The sequence below is a fragment of the Hylobates moloch genome, unplaced genomic scaffold (genome assembly GCF_009828535.3).
Source record: "Hylobates moloch isolate HMO894 unplaced genomic scaffold, HMol_V3 SCAFFOLD_18, whole genome shotgun sequence".
Taxonomy (NCBI): Eukaryota; Metazoa; Chordata; class Mammalia; order Primates; family Hylobatidae; genus Hylobates; species Hylobates moloch.
In genome coordinates this window covers 35,966,920-35,991,959 of record NW_026652293.1, presented here as the reverse complement: position 1 = coordinate 35,991,959, position 25,040 = coordinate 35,966,920, and the positions used below count along the sequence as shown (strand labels likewise).

At 41.0% G+C, this 25,040-nt stretch overlaps 1 protein-coding gene across 5 annotated transcripts in view; it reads left to right on the top strand.

Moving 5' to 3' along the window:
- The window catches only part of DNAJC6 (DnaJ heat shock protein family (Hsp40) member C6), a 168,050-nt gene that overhangs the window by 55,111 nt on the left and 87,899 nt on the right, over positions 1–25,040 (top strand). Inside the window, exon 2 of one of the 5 annotated variants that reach the window (XM_058430343.1) lies at positions 335–560. The exons of the other annotated variants lie outside the window; for them this stretch is intronic. Within the exon in view, the coding sequence (XP_058286326.1) occupies positions 368–560 (193 nt within the window). The 5' untranslated portion in view covers positions 335–367. The remainder of the gene's footprint in view (positions 1–334; positions 561–25,040) is intronic. 5 annotated transcript variants of the gene reach the window in all.

Below are 25,040 nucleotides of genomic sequence, written 5' to 3'. Positions count from 1 at the left end.
GCGACGCGGCGACACCTATAGGATTGCTTCCGGGCACTCCTCAGCCAGGAGGTGCTGGCCTGGGGCCCGGAGCTCGGCAGGGCCGGGCGGCTCCGCGGCGTGGGCCCAGAGGACGCGCGCCCCCGCCCGCCCGCGTCTCCTTCCCTCCCTCCCTCCTCCCGGCGCCCCGAGCCGAGCTCTGCCCAGGGCGGCGGCTTCGCCTCGCCCGGCGAAGCTTCTCTCCGGTGGCCGCTCCTTCTTTTCCCTCCTCTTTGCGTCATGTCGGGCACTTGATTTTTTTTTTTAATTCCTTCTTCAGCCCTTTCCACCTTCCATCTCCCCCTTCGCTTCCCAGGTTGATTATTTTCTCTTTTCTCCGGGCTTGCCCATGAGCCTCCTCGGGAGCTACCGGAAAAAGACCAGCAACGATGGTTATGAATCTTTGCAGCTGGTGGACAGTAACGGGGACTTAAGTGCGGGAAGCGGCGGGGTTGGCGGCAAGCAGAGAGTGAACGCCGGGGCAGCGGCGCGGAGTCCCGCCCGACAGCCTCCGGACCGCGCCAGCACCATGGACAGCTCAGGTAGCGCTGCCCGCGGGGAGCGCAGCGCTGAGCCCCGCGCGGCCTCCAGAGCCTCCCAGTCGCCCGGCCCGAGGCCCCCCGAGGTCCCCCAGCCCCGGTTTGCGAGAGAGCCGGGCTGGAGGCGAAGGCTTCTAATACCACCTGGGTGTCGAGTCTCTAATTTCTCTCATCCAGGGAGCTAGGAAACGTTAGATCAGTCCTGAGGCCCAGAGACTGTAGTGAGCGCCTCCTAATCTCTCTAGACTGCTGAATACGGCAGCTGGGGGCGGGGAGGGGGAGGGAAGGAGGAGGGGAGGGGTGGAGAAGAGAGGGGAGCGGGTGGGGCGAAGAACGGCTTGGGAGGAGGGCTGGGAGAGGCAGCTGCTTTCACTGCCTAGCTGGATGAGGGGGAGAGGTGAAGGAGCATGTGCGTTTATTGTTTTTGCAGCATGCAGACGGTATTTATTCCAATTATTATTCTTGCAATGCTGATGCTATTTGCAATTCTGTAAAGCTCTGCCACATCTTAACTCAGCCGTCTGCTAAGGTTAATGTTACCTTTCTCCTGCAGTTTTTAACCTGGGATCTAGAGCTCTTTTACACAGCTTTTACTGTTTGCACAATGAAATTTATTTCATGCGTTGGCTTTGATCTTGTTTATCCTTTTGCATTGAGTGTACAGATTTCATAAACCTTTACATGTAGAGACAATGGAAATTCCTCTAAACTTTGTATCTGGGCTTGCAACTGTCTTTTATAAAACGTTTTGGCAAGTTAGAGTCCTCTCTTGGAACTACTGTTGGCATTTGCGATTTCAATAGCAAAACAGTCATTTAATATATCCCTGTTGGACTAGGAGTATTATTATAGCTATTTGCTTACTTCTGCAGGGAACCAGGTTCGGAGAATTGTTTACAGAGATATTTATAATTGAAGTCCTCAGTGGTTGGTTCTACATTGGTAACTTTAATATTGGACAACTGAGGATTCCAGAGGAAAGATTCATGTGGGGTCGTTTGAACAGTAATGAAATCAAACTGAATTTAAATGCCCTGCTTTGCAAACAAATGCTTGTTTATTTTAATTGTGTAATGGCTCTCCTTGGGCTATTATTTTCTATTTTCCTTGTCCCAAAGTGGGATGAAATATTGTCCACAGATGCTCAAATGTCCTGGGCTGAAAGCAAATTCTACTCATTCAAGCTCTTATTGAAGTTAACCAAGATATTGATGGGACATTCTCTTAGACCATTTTAAATAAAACTAAAATGATCCCCAAGGGATTGAGGGTTTCAGGACTTTTTTTTTTTTTTTTTTTTTTTGAGGCAGAGTCTCGCTCTGTTGCCCAGGCTGGAGTGCAGGGACGCGAACTCGGCAGACTGCAAACTCTGCTTCCCGGGTTCAAGCGATTCTCCTGCCTCAGCCTCCTGCGTAGCTGGGATTACAGGCGCCTGTCACCATGCCTGGCTAATTTTTGTACTTTTAGTAGAAACGGGGTTTCGCCATGTTGGCCAGGCTGGTCTTGAACTCCTGACCTCAGGTGATCCGCCCGCCTCGGCCTCCCAAAGTGCTGGGATTACAGGCATGAGCCACTGCGCCCAGGCAGGACTTTTTTTTATTGATGTTGTATGTGGTTATTCAATTTATGTTTTTTCAAATCTATGATATATCAAAGTGTAATCCATCTTTTGACTGGATGTAAACTCCTTTAAATCTTAAAAAGATTCATGTTCTCTGAATGATGCCACCATAATAATGTTTACATGTAGTGAGCATGGAAACAATTGAAATGAAAACAAACACATTCCAAATGAGTGTGAAGGAGCCTCACTTCAGGAAAATGAAAGAAATATGAAATACATATGTTTTCCTTTTTCATAGGGATTATTATTTTAAGAGTTGAAATTGGTTTTTGAAATATATTACATTGTAGAATAAGTTCAACATACATTTTCTGAGCCCAGCTATGTGCCAAGCACTGTGAGGGAACACAGTAGTGAATGAGATCCTTCTGGCCTCTAGGGGACTCTCAGTGGGGGCAGTAACTATAACACAGAGCAGCCTATGGTAAGTCCTGGATTTTTGAGGATTGTCTTTTTCACGAAATCAGGCTTTTTTAATAGGTGGAGAGAAGAATAATGGATTGCTTTAATAACGTGTTGTGATGGGAAAGTGTTTCATTAAGAATATTGTTATCTCTAAAGTGCTATTGCCAGGAGTTGATTCTTAAACTTGATCAAAGTGGTGTGGTGTGAAGAGGCTGCAGGGATTCCTTTTCTCCTCCCCTTATCCACCATTCACTCCTATATTTTGTTAGGGGGATGTTGTGGCTTTGTTGTAGAAGTACAGGGTATCTTACGATGATTTTGATGCATATTTTCAACTGAGAATGATTTGTTTGGTTTGAATGAAGGATTGGACTCTGAGAGTAGGATTCTTTTACTAGTACAACTATATCTGTCTTGCCTAATTATAGTTCTTTCTTCTAAGATGCTCAAAGTGTGGCCTGTGCAGTGTAAATATATCCATTTGTTTAGTATATCTAATTAAGTTCATGGATCATTTCTAAAGTGGCAGTAATCTGCCCATTTATTCAACTGATTGTACTGTGACATGCTGGATAGGATCAGTGGTTTATGAGACTTTTGCTCTGATAGAAATGTTAATGAGTGTTGGCCCGGCGCGGTGGCTCACGCTTGTAATCCCAGCACTTTGGGAGGCCGAGGCGGGCGGATCACGAGGTCAGGAGATCGAGACCACGGTGAAACCCCGTCTCTACTAAAAATACAAAAAAAATTAGCCGGGCGTGGTGGCGGGCGCCTGTAGTCCCAGCTACTCGGAGAGGCTGAGGCAGGAGAATGGCGTGAACCCGGGAGGCGGAGCTTGCAGTGAGCCGAGATTGCGCCACTGCACTCTAGCCTGGGCGACAGAGCGAGACTCCGTCTCAAAAAGTAAAAAAAAAAAAAAAAAAAAAAAAAGAAATGTTAATGAGTGGAAAAAATATGTTGATGTCTCACTACATAATTTAAAGCTTAGTCTTAATAATACCTTAAACTTGTAAGACTGTTTATAATAGAACACTTGGACAATTCTCTTATTTCATTTCCCCAGAATTTTATTAAATAGGTTGGGGAAGCAGCATGTGTCTGTGCTTGGAGACTTGGGATCAAACCTCTGCATTATTGTTACTCACTGAAAAACCTAGTAACCTTTTTCTTTTCTTTTCTAGACAGATAGCTCTGTCACCCAGGCTGGAGTGCAGTGGTGCGATCTCAGCTCACTGCAACCTCCACCTCCCAGGTTCAGACAATTCTTGTGTTTCAGCCTCTCAAGTAGCTGGGATTACAGGCATGCACCACCACACCCAGCTAATTTTTGTATTTTTAGTAGAGACGGGCTCTTGCCATGTTGGCCAGGCTGGTCTCGAACTCCTGGTCTCAAGTGATCTGCCCGCCTTGGCATCCCAAAGTGCTGTGATTACAGGGTCTTGCTCTATTGCCCAGGCTGGAGTGCAGTGGTGCGATCATGGCTCACTGCAGTCTGGACCTCCTGGGCTCAAATGACCCTCCTGCCTCATTTGAGTAGCTGGGACTACAGGTATGAACCACCATGCCTGGCTAATTTTTTTTTTTTCTTTGTAGAGATGGGGTTTTTCACCATGTTGCCCAGGCTGGTCTCAAACTCCTGGGCTCAAGCAATCTGCCCACCTCAGCCTCCCTCCCAAAGTGCTCGGATTACAGACATGAACCACCATGCTTGGCCTGTTCCCATTTATAAAAGTGGAATGATAAGAGCTGTTCTTACCACAGAGCTTTAGTTGAGGCTGAAAACAATATAAAAATACATTTTCAGTTTTTCTTTACTTTGTATCTTGCCCTTTCAATTTATCATATGAAGAAACTTACTCTCAGAGGTGGTAGTAGACCTGTCAAGGTAGAATAGATAATGACAGCCAGACTTAGTTCTTCTTCTGACTCAAAGGTTTGAGTTTTTCCCCATTGAACTAATATTTTGGGTAGACACAATATCAACTGATTGTTGAAATGGAAACAATTTTATCTACTTTGATTTCCCCCGTTTTTAGATAAAAGAGGGACACATGTTCAGAGGAATGTAATGGCTTTCTAAGTCAACAGCCTCTCAAGTGGTAGATACCAGAGCAGTCTCCTAGCCAGATGTGACTTCCAGAGCTCTCTGCCTTCCCTGGCTCACTTTCTCTTCATTCAAATTATTCTCTAGACAAGGTTGTCATTTAAAGGTCATCCTGTCGTATCTCAAAGGCACACTGCACTATCCCAATGCTGAAAACCCCCCGTTTCTCTTGTGTGCACCCCACTTTTCAGGGAAAGTAGAACCACAAAAGTAGAACTTCCAGTATTGAGCTGCTAAAGTGTTCCAATATTGGGCTTAATTTACCAAGTTCATAATGACAAACTGAAAAAGAGTAGTCCAATTAAAATCTGGAAACAGATATTAATACTTTTTAAAGAATAAGGATAATGATAGGTAAGGGTTTCTCTGATTCTCACTTTTTAGGCTTTTTTCTATATATTTAAATATATAGAAATTCACATATGTAAATAAACAAAAATATTGTATAAATTAAAAAAAGAATAAGGATAATGAACAATGCTAAAATACCATGTAGTGTGAATCTGGTTGGAAAGAAAAATTACCTTTAACAAATTCTATTTAGTTAGTGTTTAAACACAGCATCCACATTTTGAACCGGGTTTCAACATTATGAGGTATGTGTTTGGATGACTGTATACTTCATGGAAGTATAATAAACATGTATGTACTAATAATCCTTTCTTAAGAATACCTGCCCATTGAACGGTCTTGTAGGTTGGAGGCAAAGTTGATTTATATAACTTATTTTTAATTTTTTTTTTATTTTTTGAGACGGAGTCTCACTTTGTTGCCCAGGCTAGAGTGCAATGGCGTGATCCTGGCTCACTGCAACCTCTGCCTCCTAGTTCAAGCAATTCCCCTGCCTCAGCCTCCTGAATAACTGGGATTACAGGCACCCACCACCAGCCAGGCTAATTTTTGTATTTTTAGTAGAAACAGAGTTTCGCCATGTTGGCCAGGTTGGTCTTGGACTCCTGACCTCAGGTGATCCGCCCGCCTCAGCCTCCCAGAGTGCTGGGATTACAGGCGTGAACCACTGTGCCCAGCCAATTTATATAACTTATTTAATGTGTGCTTATAGTTTGGATGTTTCTGGATAATCATTTAAAGATGCACCAGTTACTGGATTACAGAATAAGATACGTCAATCTCAGTTTCAAATTTCAAATGCTTGGAGACTGCCAGATTTCATAGATTTGGAAGGGGAATCCCTGGAACCAAATCTTAGAAAGTTGGCCAGGTAGCCAATGGTGGACACTTTCTGTGGTAGAGCTTTTGCTACTGGGGCAGTATCTTTGAACTGTTCTCATCAGTGCAGAGTTCTTTTTATTTGGGCAAAATCAGCCTTTCTGTTCTCTAGATACAAATTATATCTAATCCTTCTTTCACATGGTAGCCCTTAGACAACAGATTTTTGAGAACAGATACTAATTTTCTCTTAGACTTAATTTTCCTCTTTTCTAGGCCAATCAAGCCTAAGTTCCACACCCTTTTTTCTCTATATAAAATGATTTCCATATAATTATCCTAAGCTTTGAGAATAATGTTTTTTTTTTTTTATTTTGCACAACAGGGGTTTTCACCAATTTTTATTATAAAAGGTTAAAAAAGAATTAAAGATTACAGAAAGGAATAAAATGAGAAAAGTTAAGTATGCTCTCCCCTCCCTAATCATTTAGGTCCTTGCCTCAGAGATAACTTCTACTAAAAGTTTCTGGAAAGACTTTCAACATACAACATAAGTGTGTGTAAATATATATGCTTTACACATATATGTATATGTATGTGTATACCATTAGAATTATAATAAAGTACAAATTCAAAGTTTAACCATGTACATACATGTACATTGTTCAATAATGCTTAATGACAAAAATAGCTACAATTTAATTATAATTCAGGGATTATGCTAAACTGTGCATATGGTGTCGTATTTAACCCTCATAAGAATCCTATAAGGTAAATGATAGTAACTGTCGTCTTATAGTTGAATAAACTAAGGCACAGGGAGGTTAAGCAAGTTGCGTGAGGTTACACAGGCTCTACTTATTCTATATTGAGTGAAATGCCATAGAGAAGTGCCCATATGATTGCAAATGAAGAATTTAGTGGTGAATTTTTTTTATTTGCTTCTTTCTCTGAGGCAAGGAAAAATAGGAGTGACTGAGAGAACCAAAATGAGTTCAGTTGTTTTTTAATCCCATGAAAGTACAAATATGTTTTCTTTACTTAAATATAAAGAATTTAAAAACACTGGAAATGAAGACAGAGCAAAAACAGCATTGAATAAAGCTGATTAAGACTTGATATGGCACTGAGAGAACAATATAATTGATGAAGCATTATACATTTTTGGAAAAATATCTTGCAAATGAAAATGGATCCCCACTGCTCTTAGGATAAGATCCAAGGTATTCTTAACAGGACATCAGAAGCCTTTGTGGCACCTCTGAAAGCTGGCCCAACAAAACTTGTTGTCTCTCCACTGGTAGATCCCCTCCCCAGCCTGCACCTCCATCTTTATGTTTTTGCATACACTGTTCTCTCAACTCAGGCCAACTTATCCCATAGACCCCTGGACACCCACTTTTCCAGGTTATCTCCTATTCATTCTTCAGGGTTTAGCTTAGATATTCCTTAATCCCAGGCTGCATGCAATGGTCATTCTCCATGCTCCTCAGCAGCCTTTACTTCCATATCACAGCTCTCATCACATTGAGTTGTGACATGCTACCTGGCCTGTCTCTCCCTCTAGTCTGTAAGTAAAGTTCAGAGCAAGGCTGGGTCTTATTTGCCTTTGTAGTCTTGTCATTGCTTGGCATTTATTAGGAGCCTGATAAATAGTTGTTGGATGCACAAAAGCATGAACGGATTTTGAATTTTTAAAAGGGCATTTATAGTGCCCATCCAAATGAAATATGCCCATCCAAATCTAAAAATAAGCATACAGCTAGGTTTTAACAGACATGAGGCCAGGTTTGAGAGAAATGTAACTGTTGGTCGAAAGTTAGACCAATTCAGTAATGAGCATTTTTTCATATGTAAAGACACTGGAAGTGAAAGAAAGATGGTTAATGTATAGCCTAGACCCTTAACAGTTTTCTAATATAGACATGTCAAGAAAGAATTAGCTTACCAAAAGATTGTGCTTTTTTGACCAACAAATACAATCTACTGTATGATTCATCATAAAGGTCACTTTTTTTTTTTTTTTTAGCCAAAAAAGGGAACTCAAAGTGTATACAATTTTTTTAATGAACTGACAATAGATGACTTTTATCTATAGACCTGTGTATTTCTTAATCGGTGTCATTAAGTTTTAATCTTAGCCATTTTCAGGTTTAATATTAAAAGTTCTTTGTATCATCTTTGGCCGTCCGCAGTTGTATATAAGCTTTGTGCTAACTTACTGCTTTTTTAAATCTGTGCTCACCATCTTGAACTCCTTTTGGAAAAAAGCTATGTCGGAGATGGATGAAGAATCCTGGAGTTTAGATTGTGCATTTCCTTGTTGCGAAAGGTGTAACTCTGAAAAAGCTAAATTATAGTTATTGTATATTAAACAGCTATTCCTGAAATTTACTTGGAAGCTTTTGACAGAGTAGCTCAGTATCTGAGGAGAAGTTCTTCACGGTCCAAGAAATTAGGAAGTTCCATAACATGTGCCAAGGGATCTGGCAATTTCTACTACCTTTAGTTGCTTTATCCCACATGTCACAGGCCATAGCCTAGATGCAAAAAATATCTTTTTATTTCAATAATACATCAGAACACAGTTTTAAAAGTGCTGGAGATAGAAACTTTAAATTAAAATTGAAATGCGTGTGGTATTAACAGTGCAAATGTCACCACCAAGGAAGCAACCAGATGAGCCAATGCCTCCTGTGCAGTGTTGAGTTTGCATGTGCAGAAAATTACTGTTGTATTGTGGTGTAGTAGTCTACCTGGTAGCTGGCAAGTGTGTTTGGCATACATTGTAAGCCACTTCCTGATTTTAGAAGTGTTATGCTGTGAAAAAAGTGCAGTTAGAACTGGAGATATTTGACAAAAGGCAGGGTGAATAAATAGTATAATAATAGTTATATAAAGTGCAATAGGGGCGCAGAAGAAGGAGCCGTAATTTTAACCAGGAAGACTAAAGAAGGCCACAATGGAAGTTGATATTTGAGCCAGAAATATGTAGGGAAAGAAGGAAAGAAAACTTGTTTTGGGCTTTGGGCTAATGCACAGTGGCATCATTGTGCATGGTATGTTGAGAGAATTGCATTTAGGCTTGAAGCTGGAACCCAGATGGGTGGGAGGTGCTATAGCAGATGGTGCTAGGAAGATAAGACCCAGGTCAGGGTGAGTCTGCTTGAGGAGGTTGGACTTTATTCTGCAGGCAGTGGGAGGCCACTGAAGATTTGGAGACAGGGGTGAGATAGGGCTGACTTATCTAGTAGGCACAGTGTCTAGGAACCACAATAATTTTAGGGTCCACAAAAATGTTTACATTTTAATTGCCTTTAAAAATCAGAATAAAATAAATAAGTATAACAATAATGGATTCATCTTTATTCAAATGCAGTCATTAAAATATTTTTTTTTTTTTTTTTCTGTTAATAGAGGAATAGGTCCATGAAGGTAAAAATGCCTACGGCCTACAAAAGTCATACTGCAGCCCCAGGGAAAAGAGGGCAAAATGTGAATCCTGGAGATGATTTACAGCTGTGTGAAGGATGAATCCCACAGGTGGTTCCTAACTGTGTTCTGGCTGCATCAGATTTACTTGAGTAAACACAGATTCCCTACTGTGCAGCCATAAAAAGGAATGAGATCATGTCCTTTGCAGGGACATGGATGGAGCTGGAAGCTGTTATCCTCAGCAAACTAATGCAGGAACAGAAAACCAAACACTGCATGTTCTCACTTACAAGCGGGAGCTGAAGATGAGAACACATGGACACATGGCAGGGAACAACACACACTGGAGCTTGTCAGGGCATGGGTGGCGCAAGGGGAAGGAGAGCATCAGGAAGAATAGCTAATGGATGCTGGGCTGAATACCTAGGTGATGGGTTGATCCGTGCAGCAAACCATCATGGCACACGTTTATCTATGTAACAAACCTGCACATCCTGCACATGTACCCCAGAACTTAAAAGTTGAAGGAAAAAAAGGAAAAGAAAACACAGATTTCTGGGCCCCAAGCATGTTTGATTTAGGAGGAAGGGGAGGGGTGTGCTGGAAGACAGAGCATGCCAGTGGAGGACCAGGAGAACAATCAAATGGCAGTTTAGCTGATGACCTGAGAAACAACGAAGGCCCTAGCCAGGGCAGTGTCAGTGAGACTGGGAAAAAGGCAGCCTGGGGAAGCATTGCATAGGTGAATGACAGACTGACAACCAACCAGTGGTGGGGTCTGAGGTACAGGAGATGCCTGGATGGCAGCAGAAAGTAGTATTTCTAGTCTCAGCCAGAAGTGGAAAATGTGATCAACTGTTTTTCTCTGCTGCAAGTTCACCATGAACATACTTGTGGAAGGGCTGAGAATACTGTTAGCTTGGCACAAGCTTTCACCAGGCTTTCAGCTTTTTGGTAGGCTGCCCATTAGGCTGTGCAGATGCCCAGGGGAGTGCTGTGGAGGGGTGAGTGGTAGGAGCAGGCCCTGTGTTTGCCTGGAGGAAGAGTGAGATATGGGTAGAAATGCTAGAACTGAAGCTCTGTGGCTCTGGGCTGAGTCCAGGCCTAAGGCCCGAGGCCAGGACGGTGTCGGTGTCGGTGTCGGTGTTGGGTGGCCCCTTCTCACTGGGAGAGCCCTAGGCTCTGGTCCTTGCTTGGTAATGGAGGCACAGCAAGAATAATCAAACACTTGAGAAACTTGGAAGATGATTATTGAAACCAGAATTTTTTTCAGAATTCTCTGGAAAAAACAAAACAAACAAACAAAAAAACAAAACAACCCTGACCCCAGAAATTCTCAAGGACTTTCTTGTACCAGCATTTGGCCACTTGAGCATTGCAGCAAAAATCTTAGCAGATAATAGTCTTCATTTTTCCCTGATCCTTATTCTTATTTTAGTTTCTTCCTCTTCTGCAGTCTTTCCCTCTTCTTCTCTTCTTTTGTCCTTCTCTTTCTCTTTCCCACCCATCTTCAACTTCCTTATCCCTCTCTTCTTCTCCTTTGCCTCTTCTACTCATCTGCTCCCCTCTTCTCTTTTCTCCTCCCCTTCTCTCTAATCAGTGAGTCAGCATGCCTGGGAGATGTGGAGCCTCATGCCATGTGTGGATGACTGTAGTTTTCGGGTATGTGTACGCATGTGACTTAGCTTTCAGTCTGCTGCATGTGGCTCAAAAGGTGTGAAGACTGGTGTCACTTTCCAATTTAGGCAATTGCATCTGGCTTACCTAAAATTTCACTTGCTGCTTCAATCAGCAAAGTGTTTCTTCCATACTGTGACTTGATGATGAGAGGTTTCATGAGCTGCAGTACCAGAGGCAGCTGCATTTCATTCAGATGAAGGCATGAATTTTACTAATCCACAGCCCGAGAGTATAAGATAATAGCTCACCATTTCTTCCCCTCCATCTCTCTTACTTTACCTCTGCAGGAAAGCAGATCTTTCTCTTCTTCTTCCCTGTTGCTGAAGCCTAGATATATTGCTCTATTTTCAACTCTTCCATGTCTAAATTAGTTGAGGCTGTTGAGCAGTGGGAGTACTAGGGAATTATGAGTCAGGAACTCCAAATGTAAGCTCTGACTTTGTTATTTACAAGCTGTGACCTTGGGCAAGTCATTCAAATGAGAAAAATCATACTGACCCTGCCTTTTTCATAGGCATGGTGGAATGTGAGAATGTAAATGAATGCATTTGCAGTTGATACTCTTCATTCATTCATTGCATAAATGTCTCCTGGCTGCCTACTATGTGCTGCCACTCTTCTAGCCATGAGGGATACGGTAGACGATAAGATAGATAAGACCTTGGCACTTATGAGTTTAGATTATAGTGCATGAGCAGTGAACAAAGATAAATGGTTCTGTGGTATGCTAAATGCTATGGAGGGCTAGAGCAAGCAGAGAATAGCTCAGGATGGTAGTAGGATGGGGAGACCTATCTTCCAGGGGGTGGTCAGGAAAGGCCCTTCTGAGGAGATAATGTTTGAGCTGACACCTGAAGAAACAGAAACAAGCAGGAAAAAGAAAGAGCAGAGTGTAGGGCATTTCAAGTTCTAGGTACAGCAAATGCAAAGACCTGGAGAAGGGGGATAGCTTTGTAGAAAGGAGTGTGTACCTGATATAACTGGTGCTTAGTGAACTAGGCGGGCATGGCCACAAATGAGGTTTGAGTTGTGTTTTTAAGAGACTGTTTGGCTGCTTGCATAGAGAGAGTTTGAGGTGGCTTCCTAGGTATTCCACATTGTAGGCAGGATTTCTACATCATAGACAAGATCAGCCATTATACTGTTCAACACTATCAGTCTTTTAAAAATTTATTTATTTATTTGAGATAGGGTCTTGCTCTGTTGCCCAAGCTGGCTGGAATGCAGTGGTGCAATCATAGCTCACTGCTGCCTCGAATTCCTGGGCTCAAGCGAGGCTCCTGCCTCAGCTTTCCAAGTAGCTAGGACTACAGGCATGCACCCCACCATGCACGGCTAATTTTTAAATTTTTTGTAGACCAGAGTCTTGCTATGTTGCCCAGGATGGTCTTGAACTCTTGGTCTCAAGGAATCCTCCTGCTTTGGCCTCCCAATATACAGGGATTACAGATGTGAACCACCACACCCAGCCTAAATTTAATTTTTTAAAGACGATTTTTTTTTAAAGAGCAGTTTTAGGTTCACAGCAAAATTGAGAGGAAGGTACAAAGATTTCCCATATATCCCCTGCCCCTACATATGCATCACCTCTCCCGTTATCAACATCCCCCACCAGCAACATACTTTGTTGTGCTTTATCATATGCAGAGCTTACAATGATCCAGTGAAGTAGGTGGTATTAACAAAATGTTTTTGAGAGAAGGTTCAATTAGGTTCAATGAGCTTATACACAGTGAAACTAGCAGCAGAACTCAGGTCTTCTGCCATATTGGGACATGAGAGAGATTTTCAGAAGAGGAATTGACATCTTGGGCACCCTGTAGCCAAGATATATCAGCTACTTTAGGAAGAGACAAGCTGGAGGGATAGGACAGGAAAAATTGGGTTTTAATTGCTAGGGAAATTGGTTTAGGTTGCCTTGAAAGTATAGCAGGATTTTACTGTAATTATTGGACTTAAAATTCAGCCATTAAAATCTCCTAACAGGAGATAGGAGCCTGGCTTTGTCTCTTGATGTGCCAGGAGAGAACTGTCTCCATTATGCCTCTCATTGGCACACAGAGGCTGGGAAACTTTCACACACTGTCTCGTTTTGTGAGCATTTGCAGTTGTAACAGAAGACAGCTCTATTTTATGTCTTGCTTTGTTTTCAAGCCATTGCATGAAAGCCAGGCCTCTTGGCTCTTAAAAATGAACCCCCCCAAACCTATTTTAGTTTATAGCAGTGATACAGGTTAATGAAAAGAATATTTAAAACAATTCAGAGAGTAGTATAAAAATGAAAATAAAAATCCGTTTTTTTCTATCTTCTCACACAGACATGGATTCTTGCATATTCACATATACATACATCCAGTCATATATATAATGTACACTTGAATTCCTGGAATCCATCTATACATGCTATTATATAATGTGATGTTTTATTTAACACTGTCATAGATAACTTTCTATATTAGTACCTAAAGATGTACCTTATTTTCTCTAATGATTGTTTTAAATTCCACTGTCCCAATTCCTCTATTGATAGGGGGTAAATATCTTTGAGCATACATTTTTATATATTGTATATGCAGTATACCTGTGGGAAAAATTCCTAGAAGTGGAATTACTGAGAGAAAGAACATATGCAGTTCACATTATGATAGATCCTGCATTGTTGCTAAGAACCTTGCACTAAATTAAGTTTCTAACAGTATATGAAACTACCTGTTTTCCCACATTCTTGTCAAAGCTGAGTACTGACAAACTTCTTAATCTTTGATAGACTCATACATGAGAAATGATGATAATGGTTTACTTGAAACTAGCATTAAAGGTTGATATTTCTGTGAATTATTTTTGTTTTCAGAAATTAATTTGAATAGCTTTTCATTAGGTAGGCAATACGTATTCAAGGCAAAACAATTTGGAAAATCCAGAAAACACAAAGAAAAAATAAAAATAACTGATAAACTTGTCTTCCATGAATAACCATTGTTAACATTTAGGATATACCTTTTTGTCTAATGCATAAAATGTGAATGAGAAAATTTTATTACAGCAGTGGAGAAAGCATTGGAGTTGGAGCCAGTGTTTGTTCCAGATTAAAGTTTTTAACATTGCTGACTAGCTTTGTGATCTTGGGCAAGTCATTTAAATCCTCTGAGCCTCAGTTTCCTCCTTTGTAAAACAGATAATGCCTTTTAATATGATTTGGCTTTGTGTCCTCACTCAAATCTCATCTCGAATTGTAATCTCCATTTGTCGGAGGAGGGGCCTGGTGGGAGATGATTGAATCATCGGGGCAGCTTTCTCCCTTGCTGTTCTCATGATAGTGAGTGAGAACTGATGGTTTTAAAATGTGGACTTCTTTTTTCACTTTCTCTTTCTCCTGCCACCATATAAGATGTGTCTTGCTTCCCCTTTGCCTTCTGCCATGATTGTAAGTTTCCTGAGGCCTCCTAGTCATGTCTCCTGTTAAGCCTGTAGAACTGAGCCAATTAAACTTCTTTTCTTCATAAATTACCCAGGCTCAGGTAGTTCCTTATTGCAATGTGAAACTAGATTAATACACTTTCCTTCCTTTCTTTTCTTTTCTTTTTTTTTTTTTTTTTCTGAGGCAGGGTCTTACCCTGTCACCCAGGCTGGAGTGCAGTGACATGATCAAAGCTCACTGCAACCTCCACCTCCTTGGGTCAAGCAGTCTTCCCACCTCAGCCTCCAAGTAGCTGGGATTACAAGACTGCAACACCATGCCCAGCTAATTTTTAAATTTAAAAAAAATTTAAATTTTTAAATTTTACTATGTTGCCCAGGTTGGTCTCAACCTCCTGGGCTCAAATGAGCCTCCTGCCTTGGCCTCCCGAAGTGCTGGGATTACAGACATTATTGTTCAGGCACAGTGAGCCACCATGCCCAGCCAATAATGCCTTTCTTGTCAGATTGTTAGGAAGAACAAATGGAATAAGGTATAGAAAACTGCTCACTGTATTCCTTGCCCTATAGTAGATAACTTGATAAGTGTTGGCTGTGCTGAAGTTCAAGTGAAGTAAGGCAGTGTTGAGAATATTTTTATTATCCTGAGGTTTCTTCAAGGTGGAGAATTTTCTCTCTTCAGTTTACAAGGCACTGAGCCTTGTCTTTGTTATATTCATTCTGGGATTGTTCATAAGTTTTTTCTCTTTCTTTATTTTGTTTTTATTTTTTTGAGACAGGGTCTTGCTCTGTCACCCAGGCTGGAGTGCAAATAGCGTGATCTCAACTCACTGCAGCCTCTATTTCCCAAGCTCAAGCGATCCTCCTGCCTTACCCTCCCTCAGAGCTGGGACTACAGGTGCACACCACTGTGCCTAGCTAAGGTGTTTTTTTTTTTTTTTTTTTTTTTTTAAGACGGAGTCTTGCTCTGTTGCCCAGGCTGGAGTGCAGTGGTGTGATCTCCACTCACTGCAACCTCCACCTCCTGGGTTCAAGCAATTCTCTGCCTCAGCCTCCTGAGTAGCTGGGATTATAGGCACTCACCACCATGGTTGGCTAATTTTTGTATTTTTAGTAGAGACGGGGTTTCACCATCTCGGCCAGGCATGTCTCAAACTCCTGAGGTCAAGCAATGCTCCCACCTCAGCCTCCTAAAGTGCTGGGATTACAGGCATGAGCCACTGCACCCAGCCTCTTTTTCTTGTTTTCCCAGTGTTTGTATAAAAGCTAGTTCATGTAAGGCAGTGGTTGTCAATGAAGGGCTATTTCATGCCCTCCTCCTGGGACATTTGGTAATGTCTGGAGACATTTTTAGTTGCCACAATAGTGGGGGGAACTGTTACTGGCCTCTAGTGTGTAGAGGCCAGGGTGTTGCCAAACATGCTACAGTGTACAAAACAGCTCCTCACAACAAAGAACTTTCCTGCCCAAAATGTCAATAGTGCCGAGGTAGGGAAACCGTGATATAGGGAATATGTTGAATGTAAATTGAAGAGAATGAGCCTGGTGAAGTAGGCATCTATGGACTCATCAAGCTAATGGTACTTAGTGGTCAGCCCTATAAATTAAACGATACCCTACAGGAATTTCTACCAGGCTGCAGGAGGTTCTTTGCTTTTCAGGAAGATGGTGTGGAAAGCATCTAAGTTATAAAAGGGCTGTTTGGCTAGGGCTATCACCTGGAGGCAGCCGAGGTCCTAGAAGTTTGTGTCTCAGTTTTCATGGAATACAAGGTAGACTTCCTTTGTTCCTTCAAGCATCTATTCATTCAGCAAACACTGTTAAGTGACCAGAAGGCCAAGTACTGTGCTGTGTCGGATAAAAAAGGAAAAGAAACAAAAGCTAAGATATCTCCCCTTAAAGGAGCATAGAAGACAGTATATTATTGTGGTTAAGAACTCAGATGTGGATCTCTGTTCCGTGGGCTCAAAGCCTGGCTTTGCCACTTCTGGTTTATGTGATTTAGCCTCTTGCTTTAGGATGGAGTTGAGAATACCTAGGTCATATGATTGTGTGATGATTAAAATGTTGATGAACACAGTGTTTAGGAGAGTGTCTAGCTCAATGAGATTTGTGTTCTTGTTTTTGTTATTTGTACTGTACTACTCCTACTGCTATGGAATCTTGGAGCCTTATGGATTTTCTAGTTTAGTAGTTTCAAGTTTGATTAGTACTGGATTCCTTTTCTCAATATAGCCTTAGCCAGACTCTGAGTGTATAAAATACAGATATGCATAGCTTAATATAGCCATACGTTCTGAGAAATGCATCTGTGGGCGATTTTGTTGTGCAAACATCATAGAGTGTGCTTACACAAACCTGCATCGTATAGCCTGCTATGCACTTAGGCTGTAGGCTATAGCCTATTGCTCCCAGGCTACAAGTCTGTATAGCATGTTACTGTACTGAATACTGTAGGCAATTATAACACAATGGTAAGTATATATCAAAACATATCTAAATATAGAAAAGGTAATGCATTGCACTAAGATGTTATGATGGCTGCAACATCACTAGGTGATAGGAATTTTTCAGCTGTTATAATGCTATGGGATGACTGTCATATATTCAGTGTCATTCACCTAAACATCATTATGTGCACATGACTGTATATGAGAACAGCAGCTCTTGTTAAAGTAAGGGTGGGAGTCTGGACACTGCTTTCTGGGACCACTCCCCTCTCTCCCCACAACGGTGTTGTCTGGGAGAGAAACTGGGACTGTGTAGAACCCTGTTTGCCACCCAGCAATCTCATCCAGTCTACTCACTTTGAGTGAGGAAACTGAGGCCTAGAGAGAGGAAGTGATTTAAAAGGAGGCTAAGGCAAGACAGGAGTAGCTCTAATGTACATGTGCCAAGCACGGACAGGATGCTCTATGAGGGAGTTCAGAGAAGGTAGAGACGGGCCCTTTCTTGGTTAGGTTGAGGTCTTGAAGGTTGGGTAGGATTTGAACATTTCAGATAAAGTAGGGAAAAGTATTTTCACAGGAAGAAATAGAATGATAAAGGGATGGAGGAAAAAGCATTGTAGTCTTTACCCAAAGTCTATTTAAAACATATTACTTAAAAACCAAAGGAAGGGAGTTGTCATAAAGTCACAGAGTAATTCCTGGGGCCCAGGGGCAGTGGAGCCAGCCCATATGCACCTGGTACCCCAGAAATGAGCACCTCCTGGAAGCCCCCTCTCCAGTGCCCCATAGTTCTTGTTTCCCTTCCTGTGCATTTGCTCTGCCCTTCACTCTCTCTGAAGACCAGCTTTATTGTCTTCTCTGTGTACATGGCTTCCTCAAAGGTCCTGAGTTTCTATGCCACTGCTTAAAGCAACCAGTTCTCAATGATCATCTGTCTCTGAATCCCAAATTCTAAATTCCAGGAGGAAAGAATCCAATTACACATATAGGTATTATTTGTTTGCCTCTCATCTAAAGCTTTAGACAGACTGGGGCATGTGAGGAACCTGTCTCATGTTGAGATGGATGGCAAAGCCCTACTCAAAGATGAAAAAGGAGGAAAACTGGCCCTCAAGTCACTCTTTTACCAGCAGTAGAAAGAAGGGTCTATATAACTATAACAAAGTATGAGATAGACAGTACAGGCAAAAGGTAAGTGGGTTGATGAAGGCTTCTTTAATGGGGACATTAGTGCTGGCTTTGCAGTGTAGGCAAGATTTCTTGGTGGAGAGGGAGGTGGGGGAGGACATTCCAAACTAGAAGCTTGGAAGAACTTTGCATGTTTGAGTAACAGTGGGCAGCTGAGTACCTGCATATGCCAGTACTTCATTCATTCATTCAGACAGGAAATATTTACTGAGGACCTAGTAAGGAGGAGGATATGCTTATGGATAAAGAAACAAAATTAAAATAGTTAAATGGCTTTCCCAAGGTCATAGAGAATATGAATATGAACCATATCTATCATGTTTCAAACTCTTAATTGTTTTATCTAGGGCTTCCTCCATTTATACTTTTTCTACTTGATTCTACAAGGTCAAAACTGACTTAGAGCCAGGTTGGTGGCTCATGCCTTTTTTCTGTTTTAAATAGAGAACTTTTGAAATTGTGCATTGTCCTTACATCCTAAAGTGAGAATAGGCCATAATTTCCGTAACTATAAAATGATTTATGTGTGGGTGTATGTTTGTTTTAGGGGAATTGTTTGGTCAGGTGATTTCTACCATCCATTGTAACTCAACATTTCGTGTCTGGGTAATATTGGCAACCAGTTTGATTTAATTTATTACAGAATTATTTATAATAGAAAAAAACTTGAAATGCCTAAAATGTCCCAAAATAGAGGATTGATTTAGAAAATTATGATATGCCTGTATAGTATTACCAAATAGAATATTAAAGATATGCCTATGTAGAATTACCAAATAGAAAACTAAGATATGCCTATATAGTATTACCAACTCAAAAAAGTTGTTTTTTTTTTTTTTTTATGGTAGAGATGGTGCCTCACCATGTTGCCCAGTCTGGTTGTGAACTCCTGGGCACAAGCAATTCTCCCACCTCGGCCTCCCAAAGTGTTGGGATTACAGGCATGAGCCACCATGCCCAGCTCAATAAATTTTTAATATGATGGGAAGATCTTCAAAATATAAAATTAGTAGTATAAACAAGAAACAGTCTTTATACATTGAATTAAACTACATAAACATGTACACACATATATTTGTATTTACATAGGAAAATTATTGTAAAGATATGTATTAGTCTAAAAACGAAGGAACTGTCAGAATATTACAAAACAACATTTGGGTAGTAGATATCAGTAATTAACAAATTTTAAATGTGTTTTGCTAAAATCTCAATGATGAATTTATATTTCATAACTATAATTTTATGTAACTATGTTCTTTATCTGCATCTACTTTTGTAACTGAAATTTTTATTGAAATAATTATAGATTCACATGCAGTTGTGAGAAATAGTACAGAGAGATAGCTGTAAACTTTGCCTATTTCTCCCAGTGGTATATTTTGCAAAACTCTAGTGTAATATCACAGCCAGGATGTTGACATTGATTCGTTCCACCTCAGATTCCCCTAGTTTCTTGTACTCATTTGCATGTGTACTCATGTGTGTATGTTAAGTTCTACACTGTTTTCTCAACTGTGTGGGTTCCTGAATCACAGTCAAGGTACCAAACAGTTCCAACACCATAAGGAACCCCCATGTTGCCATCCACACCTGCCACTATTCTTTTAAAAAAGTACTTGACCCCAATGGGTAGGGCATTTATTTTATTTTGCTTTTGCATCTGAGGCCATAATGGTGGAACCTTAGAGCTGGGAAGGACTTAGCAGTCTTCTTGGTTCCTCAGAATATAGAAGTTTTAGAGGAGGAGTGGGAGACGTTTTATGATTCTCCACCCTCCTCCAAACACATCATCAGCTTGAGCTGTCTTCCCACCCTTTGCCCCCAAACACCTTTGTCTTGGTAATGCAGGTCTCAAGTTAGATATCATGTCCACTGGAAACTCTTGTCTGACCTTCTAAGTCTGGGTCAGGTGCTTCTTTGTGCCCTGATTATGTTCTGTATTTTCCTCTTCGTGGCACTTTTCTCATTTTATAATTGCTCATAGATAATAAATAAATAGTGAATGGGTAGATGGAGGTCTGGATGAGAGTCCTTTCCCAGTGTCTGATGATCCTGCAATGGCCGCTTCTCCTTCCTTTCCCACCTTGTGAGTGGCTTTTGATCCTGCCTGCACTTCAGCCACAGCACTTATGTGTCAAGCCCTTGTTTATGTTGATTGTGCCCAATTCCAGCCTTCTACCTGCTGATGGTTCCACCAGGATGACTAACTTCGTCTTCTGAGCTCGTCACATTTTTCTTTTCCTCCATTTATAAAGTCAATAAGATGATTACTTTAAGTAGCTATGAGCCTATATTGTGCTATGTGCTTGATATATATTATAATAGCTTCAGCTCTATCCAAAAGAGGAAATGGCTACAGCTGACCCAGAGAGCATCTGGGGGTAAAATGGGGATAGTAGAACATAACTTGAAGTATATTTTATTAAAATATGTACAGGAATATTTTTAATATTTTATTCAATATAATAAATATAAATATTGTAATTAAATATACTTCAAGTTATGTTTTACTATGCCCATTTAAAAAATGAGGAAACCAAGGCTCAAAAAAGGTTAATAAGTTGTTCGGGATCATGTAGCCAGATTAGTGGCAGAAATAGATTCAAATCCAAAACTGTTACAAAGTTCACCTTTTTTGCTCTGTCTTCAAGAAGGAACTGCATCTCTAGGGAGCTGTTTTAACTTCCTGGTTCTTCCAAGACTTAGAACGTCCTCTAGGGACCTGTATCCAGGTCTAGTTCTTGACTGAACCCTCTAGTTAGGTAGCTCTGGACTTTGGAAGGCAGCCATTCTATTGCTGGACAAGAAACATTGCTGGGATGTTTATTGATGTTCAGTGGAAATCTGCCCTTCACTCTCTCAGTTCTGTATCTAGGTGGCTTGTAGTTCTGTCCCTTGGTGCAACATAGATTCTTTTGAATTTATAGGTCCCTCATGCTGTACCTAAAAGGGATTTTTCTGGGTGTACCTCTTTATTTTACAGATGAAGAAACTTGAGTCCAAAGAGAGAAGCCCTGTTTAACTTACTGCCCTTGAGTTACTTGAAACCTAATCTTGCCTTTCTGGCTTACCTTTCCCTTTCTAGCTCTTTCAGTCTTTCCTCAGGAGATGGGTTTTCTTTACTTTTTATTACCCTAGTCATTCTCCTTATGGACACTCTCCAGCTGGCCTGTGTGCCTCCTGTTTTTGAAGCTGACCTCAATATTCCAAATTCGGGTTGATTGCATGTAGTTCAACAGAGGATGTTTAATTCTGCAAACAATGATGAGATGCCACTATGTACCAGGAACATGTTGCAACCCTCTACCATATTCTGCCTTTCTTTTTCTTTGTCCACATTGTCTACAATATTTATGGGGCTAGAGGTTTGGCTGCATATGTCACAAAGGCCATCATAACAGTGGCTTAAGCAGATGAAACCCTATTTCTTTTGTTTTGTTTTGTTTTGTTTTTCGAGACGGACTCTTGCTCTGTTGCCCAGGCTGGAGTACAGTGGCCCAATTTTGGCTCACTGCAAGCTCCGCCTCCTGGGTTCAAGCCATTCTCCTGCCTCAGCCTCCCAAGTAGCTGGGACTGCAGGTGCCTGCCACCACGCCCAGCTAATTTTTTGTATTTTTAGTAGAGATAGGGTTTCACCGTGTTAGCCAGGATGGTCTCAATCTCCTGACCTCGTGATCCACCAGTCTCGGCCTCCCAAAGTGTTGGGATTACAGGCGTGAGCCACCGCGCCCAGCCTTGAAAGCTTATTTCTTGCTCATATAAAAGTCCGATCTGGAATGGATGCTGTATAAAGTAGTTAGGGTGCCAAGCTGCTTCTGTCATGCAGCTTTTTTAATCGTTAGGGTATTACTCTCTTCCTCGTCATCTAAGATGGCCAACTAAACATTCGTTTTCCAGCCAATGTGAAGGTGAGGGAAGGGCTTACTTTTTCTCTCTAAGAAACAGCGTGTAAGTTGCAGTTTTAATTCCACTCTCATCCCATTGGCCAGAACTTAATCACATGGTTGTACCTGGCTGAAGGGAAGCCTGGGAAATGTAGTCTTTTATTCTGGTAGTCCACGTGACCAGCTAAAAATACTCCTAAGAAGAACAAGGAGGGGAAAATGGATTTTGGTTGGCAAATAGCAGTCTCTACCATACCCCTCTTTCAGCTCCAGGAAAACAAGTCCTGGTTGGTTCTTTAAAGCCATTGGCTTCCCAGGTTTATGAAGTTCCGTTTCTAGGAAAAGTGGCAAAGCCGGATCTCCCAGAAATTCTCAGGATTCTGTGAAAGACTGGAAATCAGAATCTTTGGTGTGGCGGTCACAATGATAAAAATACCTGTCATTTATTTGGGGCTTACTATTTGTTTTCTAGGCATATGTTAACATGCATTCTCTTATTTAATTTTCAGATGAATCCTAGGGGGCAGGTATGATTATTAACTCTAAATTTACAAACCAAGTTTTCCAGAGAGATAAAATAACTTCCCAAGGTTGTACAGCGATTACAGGGTGAAGCTGCCACCTATTTATCTTAGTGCACTGGAGCCTGAGGTCATTGCCCACTCACTTTGATGTCAGACAGACCAGAGTTGCTCATTAACACTTCATAAAGCCCTCTCATGTTCTTCATAATAACCAGGCATTTTTAATTATAACTTGAGCAGCAAATGTTGTTTAGGATAGGTTATGAGCCCCAAGTTGAAGGGATGGCTTTTATACCATGTTTGCTGAGTATGAGCTCAGGTCAGACAAAATATTGCGTGAGCAAATTGACAAAGACCATTGTCCCTGTATTCCATTTTGCTGTCAGCAGTGCTCTTGGTTTATTTTCTTTTCCATGAGGAAACTGAGGCACAGAGCTATCACAGGACTGATTCCATGTGGTAATGTTGGGATTTGCTCCACATTGTTCTGATACCAAGCTGGAAATCTTAATTCTCCTGCTGCCGCATGTTCATTACTCTGGGGGGGCCTGGACTTCTATTTCCTCATGTGCTGGAGTCTCTCAGCGTGTCCTGGGACCTGGGACCTGGTTCCGGGCCTGAGTTTGCCAGCCTTGCTGTGTCTGGTTAGAGATCACAGGCTTTTCTGGACTCTTTTTTGCTTATAGCTTTGCTTTTTAAATTTTTTTTTCTCCTATAAATATGGCAGATGGATTACGAATACAAATGTTAACATTGGGGCCCTCTATGAGGAAAGGATGTCTCTATGGTTAACTCTCTTTTCCAACTCCGAATCAGGATATGTAGACTACAGGAAGGGGCAATGGAAACCTTGATATTTATAACAAACGTTTGGTGAATTGGGCAGTGGGGCACCTTTCTGGAGGATGAAAAGGAATCAATTATGCAAAGAGCCAGGTAGAGGTTTCTTAGCAGGAGGACAGCAAAAGCAAATGCCTTACGTGCAGAAATGAAAAAGAGGCAAGAAATAAACTAATACCGTGTTTGAGCCTTACATATTTTGGAATTTATTTATTACGGAAGGGGAGACAGAAGCTCATTATCAGCAATGACTCCCCTCCCCCGAATCAACGGCAGTTTTTGGACAGGCCTCAATAATGCTAGGAGTAAGTGCCATCACGTTTGTCAAATCTACTTTGCTTAGGTATGTTTGGAAAAATGATCAGTGTCCTTGGTGAAGTGTTATTCTCTTTTGCTTCATTAAACTCACCTTAGGAAGTGGTTAAATTGACAGTGGGTTTTTTTTTTTTTTTTCCAGAATTCTCTTGACATCTCCCAGAGGCTTTGAACATAAGATACCAGTGCTGTTTTTGATATTAGCAGTGGTTTATAAAAATATTTAAGACACTCTTTCCTCTTAACATACATTCAAATACTTAGAGGGTTAGAAAATAGAAGATTATATCAGAATTTCAAACCTGGGATTTATAGAAAATTGGAGGGTGCTCAAAGGATGTTCTGTTGGCAGAGGAGTTGAGTTGCTCTGAGAACAATGGCAGATTCTTTTATTTACAGTGGTTACAGACTGACAGATGTGCTTCCACTGGCCACAATCCATCCATCACTAGCAGATTTGTACATTGTTCCAGTTTGGGCATTTGGGTTCTCAGTCTAATGTTAATTCACCTGCTCATATTAAGAATTTTAACATACCAAGAAATGTTTTTTTTAAAACAAACAAAAACAACACTATCCCCCCAATTAATAGTGGGAATTGAGTAGTACATTTTGGCCTTATTACTCATCTGGGCTCAGCAGAGATCTTTGGATATGTTTCCAATAACAATAAAAATAACAGCTTGGTGAAATGAATGGACTCGTAGGTGGAGAACCGAAGTACTGAGAGGAGTTTTATCTTCTGATTGCATTGCTCTTTGGCATTGACCATGGATAAAAACCATCACTGCTTTATTTTTAGTTTATAAAGTACTTCTATGGATATCATTTTACTTCATCTTTACAACTGCCTTATAAACTGGGTATAATTGTCTTCATTTTACAGCTGAAGAGACTGAGGCTTAAAGGGGTTCAGTGACTTGCCCAAGGTCACAGCATAGCAAGCAGGTGACAGAATCGGGATTCCAACCCATATGTTATTATATAAATTGTCATAACTCCTGAAAACATAATAGCTTTAAAACCTTAAAAAGCATCGGTGCCATCTTTAGAACAATGACTTAGGATTTTTTTTCCTCCATGGATATTGCTTTAAATGTTTGAGGAAATAACTGCAAATTTTGTTTCATCCTAATGCTAATAATGCTCTCTACAATGTCCCTCAGCCCAGAATTCCTTGTGACTATTTGAAGCTTCAGTCTTTAATATTGCGTGTTTGATTATATCATGTCAAAGGCAGAGCCTGGAGAATCATTATTAAGGATTTGTAGGTTGTTTGCATGACCTTTTAAAGTAAAAAGGATAGATATGAATAGAAATAAATAAATTATTTTGCAAAGTAACCATACGGCTTCAGCCATGCCTGTATCTAATTTATTCACTATAAAAAGTTCTACTGAAGATACATTTTGACTTAGATCACATAATTGAGAAAAAGATGGCA